General features: G+C 28.8%; 1 protein-coding gene across 1 annotated transcript in view; it reads right to left on the bottom strand.

Moving 5' to 3' along the window:
- Positions 1-221: 221 nt before the first annotated feature.
- Positions 222-8987, bottom strand: part of LOC106460420 (polycomb group RING finger protein 1-like) — a 27300-nt gene continuing 18534 nt past the window's right edge. The window contains exons 5-8 of the mRNA XM_013920115.2: positions 6816-6915; positions 4889-5018; positions 4146-4226; positions 222-2170 (exon numbers count right to left, since the gene is read on the bottom strand). Coding sequence (XP_013775569.2) covers positions 2123-2170; positions 4146-4226; positions 4889-5018; positions 6816-6915 — 359 coding nt within the window. The 3' untranslated portion in view covers positions 222-2122. The remainder of the gene's footprint in view (positions 2171-4145; positions 4227-4888; positions 5019-6815; positions 6916-8987) is intronic.

The raw sequence follows: 8987 nt of genomic DNA, 5'->3' as shown, positions 1-8987 counted from the left end.
ATTACTGGGGAGCCAAGTAAATATTTGAACCTAGCCTCACTTTTTATAGGCATTATGCTGATGTGGCTCTTTCATTGGTTAGATTACAGCCAATCAAAGAGTAAACAATCAATGCATCACTGTACTCTGATGCAGTTCATTTCTATAGAAGGGGCGTAATCCCATAATATTTACATGTTTAACCATTTTATTCACCATAAGATACACACACAAACACTAAGTATAAGCAAAAAATTAATTTATTTTTGACAACACTACCATCAATAAAACATCATTTTAATTAAACTTTCAATAACCAACTTGACATGAACATTGTATAGACATCCCATTAAAATGATTCTAAAACACAGTACTACTCCTATGTAACAGGTATCACAATAAAAATGTTTTAAGCAAATACAGTGTGTTTCAAAACTATGTACACCTTACTAGCAATATCACATTTTTCTTGACCAATTGTTATTCCACTATGAACTTTGTTTTTGCATGTAGTATTTGTTTTACTAAAAAATAAAAATAACAAAAAACAGTACAAGACTGTCAGTTTAGGATTTTTGTATGTCATATGTAATTTGTGTGGTTCAATATTTTTGAAACATTCTGTACAAAAAAATAAAGCATTTAATACAAGTTATATTAATTTTCTATTGGTTTCAGTTTGAGTGAAACTTTACCTGGTTGAATAAATTGCATAACAAGTGCAACCCTGTTTCAACATATATGTATAAAATACAACAAAAAAAGTTAAATAGAATGTCAAAAAAATGCAACCTTTCTATAAGAACACATCTTTGAAGAATAACAAATATTTATCTTGGATTAAAGAAAATAACAGACATTAAACTTTTGAAGACAATTTGGAACAAGAAAAAAAAAACACAAGGAATAATAACAAAAGAAAAATTAATTCTAATTACTTTGTAAATATGCTATTAACATATCTAAAAGGTAAAAAGATGTTTGACACCTGCACAAGGTAACAGGAAGACCTAACAAATTTTGATAAAGCTTCTACAGAAATGTGTTCTTACATTGCACTCAAGAAAAATTTGACCTGTTTCTAAAAACATTTCAAATATGTTTTACCAACCATCAATATAATCAACAACTAAAAATACTGATAAACAGTTTTTTAAATATCATAAAATGTAAATAACAATTTAACATATTAGAGCACACTAAAAACGACAGCAAGTAGAAAAAATTGTGAATTTCTTTTATCCATGTTTTTCATTTTTTTATAACATTCATTGTCATAGCAAAGGAGTTCAAACAATATGGTCAAATTTTCTGCAAAGAGAGTATTAAAACATCTTCATGATTAGAAGTCTACCACTTAAAAGACAAAATTAGTATTAAAAGCAATTTTAGAATTTAAAACGCCACTCAAAATCATTGAAGGTGAATGAAAGCATAAATTGATGCTGTTTTCAATATTTACAGAGCAAAAAAAAACTTTGCATTCAAATGAAGTCTCTTCACAAAAATAAGTTTAAAACAGAAAGATAGAAAAACTTTAAATGCTTTGCTAATTTGATTATATATATATTACAAGTTACATATATTTTTTAAACCATGGAAAAAGACTTAAGTTTCCAGAATGAAAATGTTGACCTGAAAAGTGTTGGTGAATCAGAATAAAGTGTTTTAAATACTGGAAAAGTGCATTATACAAAAACATGAACAGATAGCTAACAGAGCCAATAATATAAACTAAAACCTACAAATTGCTTTAATTTTTCAATTTGGTAGAGGTAAAATTATTATGTACAAAAATCTTTTGAAGACTATACACCTGTACTTTAAGTATCCCTAAATTTTGATATAAAAAAAATTGAATATTATGGAACATTATCTTAACAATTCAAAAAAATCAACGAGGTTCTAAGAATGCTGTTTTGAAGTTAATATTATTTGTCATGGTTAACATGTTCTGGCATTGAAGAGTATATTTACAAATTTGACTAATAAATATTTCCTATGTACAAGATCATGCATATATCTATGTATGTAATACGATCATTGGATGGTCTTGTAATTCCTCATAAATACTCTGAAATAAGGCAGGACTTCTCAATCAGTATATGTCACTTGATAAACAAAACTAGAAGGCACCAACTCATCACAGAGGCTTCTTTTTCATGTAAAATTGTAGCACTAACGGAGGGTTCTGTAAAAAGAAACAAAAAAAAATACACGTCAGAGTACTGAGAATAATTCAGAATACATCACTTTTAACAAGCCCAACCAATTTCTAAGACAAAGAACAGAAAATAGTATTTCCAATTACACTTTTCTGTTGGTTAGTGCCATGTAAACTTTTTGCTGAATACCACAGATCATCATATATTTCAGTTACAAAACACACTTTTTTAACCCTTTCTGAATAAGAAGGGTGTTACAGATATGTCTTGATTTTTTTTTTTCATTATCTTGTTCAAAATTTTAAAAAATTCGTATGATTTGATTTAGTACTTGTCTCAATTTTAGTTTGGAAAAATTAAAAAATTTTGTTGTGATGCACTGCTATGAAAAAAAACATTAAAAACACTTCATCTTAGAATTTTGATTTACCACAAAATTCCATTTTATACATCCAATCATTTTCAGTTTTATTAATATTCATTAAAATATTTCTTTTCATATTTTATTTTGCTGACTATAGTAACTAAAAATTGTAAAAAACAATGCAAAACAAAGATTTATCAGTGACCTTGGACATGACCTTTAAATATGATACCACCATTACCTTTGTCAAGATAGTTATTATGATTTTTGCTAAACAATGTTCTTGGTTAAGATCAATTTATATTTAATAAATATAATTTATTATCAATAAATAATTGGGTTTTCATTCATGTGTGTTGTTTAAATATGATAAATTTAACATTATTACTTAATAAATATGAACTTGATTTAAGTCATCACAATGTTTTGCTTTTGTTCACCTCAAAACCTAACTAAGTTTACGTAGTGTCTTAATACTAGAAATAAACGACCTTATAACACCAAATTTGTTATTTTTCTTTAACTGAACACTCAACATTCACTTTGCAGCTTTTTCAGGAACATTCCAGTAAAACACAAACAGCAACTTTGGTGTTATAAGGTCATTTATTACTAGTATTAAAATGTCTTTTATACACCAATATGCACTACAGAAACTAAATACTTGATTTCTTGTTATAGAGGGAAATTTCTGTAGCTTTAAAAACATTTTCAGGGATGAAAAGATTATAAAAAAATTATAACAAATCCTATAACACTGACTTGTTCCTAAGTCTTCTTAATGTACCATTACATTTCTTTGTTCACCCCTACATGTGCTTGGACTAGATGTTTTTCCATAAAACCATTAATTACTGCTCAAATCACTTTATTCACTCTACGCTGACACGAATAGTTTATAATCTGCTTTATCCAATCATATTAAAATGTTGCCTTTAACTATTTTCAAAGCTGTATTTCATTAGTAATTTTCCACAACACATGCTATAACATCATATAAAGGATGAAAACAAAGAGCTGTAGTAAATACACCAACAACAGAAAATTAAAATCACTTGACAAACAAGGCATGGAAAATAATTTCTCGAGGGATGATAGATACTTTGGAATGGAAAGAAAAATTTTCAAACTTATAAATGCACTGGGTACAGGTGAGACAATTTGGAGCTATGCAGAAAAAAACCTGACATTTTTCCTTTATGATTTGCACTAAATTAATGTTACAAATTGACAAAATATCTATTCTGCAATAGTTTAGAGTTAAAAAATTTTAGAAACAGAATGAATATCCTTACTTCAATTTTAAAATTTGATATACAGATTTGCATTTAAAACCTAAAAAGTACACACAAGTCATGATAGGAATAACCAATTTTACTTATATCTGTCATTTTGGGAAAGAGATTTTTTCTACATCTGAAATCATTTTTCAAAAGGTTCACCCCCCTCCATGTTTTTCAATTTAAAACGAACTAGGAAAAATCCGATTTTAATGTTATTTGTAAAGCACATAAAAGTTTTTTGCAATTTTTCTAATCTAATGGTATATAATCGTAAAAGTAGTGTCCTATATTGTGAATAATAAAATATTTTCATTACAACCTAATTTCAAAGAAAACATCTCTAAATTATTTTACCTTATCTTTCCATGATGATAACCAAACACGCTTTAAACAATAATGGTCGGACATTACTTTTCCATTACACACAATTTCAACCTATATATAAAACATAGAAAAAGATACTATAATCACAAAGTTAAGGAAAAATTTTTTGGACAATGTTAGCTATCACAGTTAACCATTTTACCGCAGCTAAGAAATATACATCTGAGCAACAGTGAAAGGGTTAACTAAGCCTGTTGCTTTTAAGATTTCTGATTATATATACTGACGTTGTATCTCATTTTTTAATTTTTGAAATTTACCCGTCTTTTGCTGTAAGTGCACACAAATAGAAAACAAAAGATAATTGTTTAAATTTTGGAAAATTCAACTGCTTAAACATTAAGAAGCAATTAAAAAACTAACTCAAGTTTTCTATACAAAAAAAAAACTTTAAGTGATGAGTTTATTTTCAATTTTTCCTTTTGTTTCATATTAATCAAAGTTTAATAAAAGTTTGTATATCCACCAAATTCTTTAACAAACAAGTTATTTATTGTTAACTTACATTTACATAAAGCAAAAATCTGTACTAAATAATAATCTTGTATTTATTCATAATAACTAATAAAAGAAAAACATCTTAATTTAAGCAAAGTGTGCACAAGCATTCAAAAAGTTTTTACTCTTAAAAGAAATAATGGCTACAGCTTCTACAATGGAAACCTTTTGTAAGATTGAATACTTGTATTCTCTTATACTGCAGAGCTTAATACCTCTTTATTCATTGTTTCTGGCCATAATTTTCGAATCAACTTCTTTAAGTGGTAGATCTGGGCCCGTACAGAACAACGAACATACTGTCTTCCATCCCTAATAAAAGGGTCTCTTGTACTGGGGCCATTTCTGGGAAAGCAAAAGTTAATTATCAGTCATTTATTTGGGATACAGAATTTCAACTGATAAATATTCAAAGATAATAGGTTTAGCTTCCCTGAAAAAAATAAATATACATTAACAGTCAATTAACATTTTTTTTTAATTATAAAGTTGTAATCACCTGAATGATCTGAAACCTATTTTTACAAATATGTTGAAGTTCTATTACTGGTTTTGCAATTAATTTTAATGTTCTATCAAAAAAAAAAACACATTATAGAGTATTTTTAGTTAATACTGTGACCATAATCTTACTTCAATGCATGGGCAATGCAGCTGACCTTCTTGATTTGTTGCTGTCTGTGGAATTTAATGCAAAGCTACTCAAGTGCTATCTGTGCTAGCTGTTTGTAATTTTGAAGTAATAGACTAGAGGGAAGACACTAGTCAATACCAATTTGTAGGTTCTTTTAATAAAACAGTGGGATTTGACCATCATTCTTAAAATGTACCCATGGCCCCACAGTGTGGACCACACTATTATATTTACTGCAGTAACATAGCACGAATCAAGGGAAATCAGATCCACCGTTTGGTATGCTAACCATCGAGCTGTGCTCAGTCTAAACCTCTTTAAGCATCTCAAATTGATCAAAAGTATTTGGATGGAAGTTTTCATTATCTTTAAAATACGTCTACATACATAATAGTAAGTATCAACAAGCTTAAGTTCCAATGTTTTGAAAAAAGTGTGAAAATAATGAAATAAGCAATTTGTTTTTTCCTTGTGAATTTTCTTTAAAGTTAAGTAATCATGTGAAACATTTCACAAGTGCTGTTTAAAACTATGATATTTTCTACTAAGTGTTAAAATCATATTATCACTGTACTTAGAAGATTTTAATGATGTTAATGAACTATTGTTTTCGTACATGTAATACATAAAAACTGTACTGTTTATTGTTACGTGCTCTAACTGTATTTCATTTACTTTTGGCTTATGTTTACATTAACCTCTGCTACATGCATCAACTGTAATATGAGATTGTTAAATTTTAAATTTTCCATAATATAACAGTTTGTTTGTTTGTTTTTGAATTTCGCGCAAAGCTACACCAGGGCTATCTGTGCTAGCCGTCCCTAATTTAGTAGTGTAAGACTAGAGGGAAGGCAGCTAGTCATCACCACCCACTGCCAACTCTTGGGCTACTCTTTTACCAATGAATAGTGGGATTGACCGTCACATAATAATGCCCCCACGGCTGAAAGGGGGAGCATGTTTGGCAAGACGGGAATTCGAACCCACGACCCCCAGATTGCGAGTCGAGCGCCCTAACCATCTAGGATGCCGGGCCTCATAACATAACAGATAAGAGGGTTGTGACTAATACACTGCCACTATGTAGCATAATTTTTGAATCATTTTTCAAACATTTATTTATTGTTTCCAAACATCACTAGTGAATGATGTCATGAAACTTTTGCCTATCTTGTATTTCAAGCCTAGAAACACGTAACAGCAAAAAAATTACAATTATGGTTGGCATAATGCTAGACTTAAGTTCCACTTTGTTGTTTTCTGTATAAAATTCTGTAAAACATTTTTGAAATCTTCAAATAACAGAGTATCTCTTTAAAACTACGAGTAAAATTTTAAAACTTGCAGCAATTTTCCAGGTGATTGAATTCTTATATCTAACACAAAGATAAATAATTTTTACTTCCATACTCTTTTAAGCAATCTAATGTTACCCTGGATGTATTACATCAAATAAAATTATCAGTAACCTTAGGAAAGTCTTGAGTTGTCATGATATGTCATACCTTAGTGGTTCTACTTGAACATGAACTAGCTCATCGTGTATATAAAGATGCTGGTTAGACAAACCATCTTCTTTGTTACTATCTTCTTCTTCCTTACAACCTTTGATAACAGAAACAATATTTCATATTATTCTTTTATAGAGATGTATTTATCATCTTCATGATAAACAAGGTTAAGATGGACAGCAACTGCATAGTTCAGAGTGATGTTTGGGAGAAAATCTTGGTGAACTAATCTATAAAATTAACTCAGGTGGAAAGGACAAAGTTTCTTATGTAGATTAGTCCTCCAATACTCTAAGCTAGGCAGTTAATGATCATTTCAACTGTGTTTGTTCATCAAGATTTTATAGGCTCTAAGTTCATAGAGCATATGTGTATGTATATATATATATATATATATATATATAATGCACTTTAATACCATGTGAGACACCATATTTACTAATAAGATTAAAAATATAGGTAGGTACCATGAATACCATCACAAACAAGAATGTTCTTATACACAACTTTCTGGGACCTAATGCTAAAGATAATAATAATAATGATAAAAAAATTATTCAAATTTCAGCAAAAGTCACAAGTCACGTACAAAAATTGAAAAAATGTGTATTTTTCAACTGAAAAACATCATTTAGTACAATTTCAGTTTTCAGAATCATCTAATAGTTAGCAGCTATACAAAATGATAATAATAGGCTTTGATTTTGCCATAGATGAAAAATATACATTTACCAAACAAAGTAACTAACACTTCAAATAAGTCTACAAATAGTAACAAAATATTTTTATCAATGAGTAGTAACAAAATATTTTTATTAACAACTGGTGAGAAAGTATTATTCCTAACACATAAGAATTATGCAATTTAACCAATTATCTATAAGCAGCAACTACATGGATTAGAGGCAGTCAATATTCAATTAGTTGAAATTACTCTTTTCAGCTATTCCAATAATTGACTAATTGAAATTACATTTAATCAACTATCAAGAAAATAAGTAATCAAAATTAAGGTTTCAGATTATTCAAGAAATCTAAATACTGCCAGTATGTTTGTTTGTTGCCCAGCTTTAAGCATGGCCTGATGGGAATCGGAGGATGGGGATGCAGTGCGATTCAAAGATCTTGCTCTCAGTTTCCATTACCACAAAAGTTGACAACTTGACTTTGTTATGGCAAAGCTACTAAAGCTGTCTTCCACTGTCACTAATTTTGAAGGCTACTGGCTGGCAGCACCCACTGCCAATTCTTTGGCTACTGATGTTAAATAAAATTTAAATGTACTACATTGTATTCTATTTAATTGAAAACTGCATAACTGTCTTATTTAATGTTGTATAATCATGCAAAAATCTAAGCAAGTAGAAATATGATTGGATAGAGCAATGATTAGATGTCGTCAAATTAATTTTATTGTTTCTGAAAATGTTCCTTTCATTTATTAATTGCGAAAGTACTTGTGTGTTAAACTACCTATTTGAAAGCTACAGAATTTTTTTTAAATGAGAAGATATCAGAAAACTTGGGATAAGTTAAGCTAATACAGCCCAGAGGCAGGTTGAATGGGTAACAAAGAAAACTTTATTTCAAGTTTAATACAACAATCAATTTACAATGTTTGGAGAAGGTTTTCTCATCATCTGGTATGAGTAGTTTACCTAGACACAGGAATATATATATTTACAGTATGAAACAATGTCATACGACTGGAAATTGCTTTAGACTTAGTATAGGTATCTTAATGTTTGGTTCTTTGTTTAAAATTACAGCTTTTACTTTTTAATAGATATACTATGTTTTTTTTTAAACTGTAATGTTTGTAAACATTAAGGTTTTTTAATTATGTTCACGAAACAAAATCAAATCAGATAGGCTATCAGAATTTAAAAATCTGTTCTTCGCCAGTTGTCAAAATAAAAAGGCTTTTTGTTATATTTCTTAACAGTATAAACATATACTATGTTGTTGTTGGGCTTAGGATTCTACTACAGTAGGTGTCTGTGACTTGTTAGCGATAAATTCAATGATGAATAAACAGTACACACTTCACTTGTTTTAAAAATAATATATTCAGAACAAGTTAACGTAAGTACAATAAATTCTTCAACACTATAGATATTATGGACATATCAAATACTATATATATATATATATATATATATATAC

The sequence above is a fragment of the Limulus polyphemus genome, unplaced genomic scaffold, assembly GCF_000517525.1.
Source record: "Limulus polyphemus unplaced genomic scaffold, Limulus_polyphemus-2.1.2 Scaffold767, whole genome shotgun sequence".
In the NCBI taxonomy this organism is placed as follows: domain Eukaryota; kingdom Metazoa; phylum Arthropoda; class Merostomata; order Xiphosura; family Limulidae; genus Limulus; species Limulus polyphemus.
The sequence above is the reverse complement of the archived record's forward strand: the minus strand, read 5'-3'. Positions and strand labels throughout refer to the sequence as shown.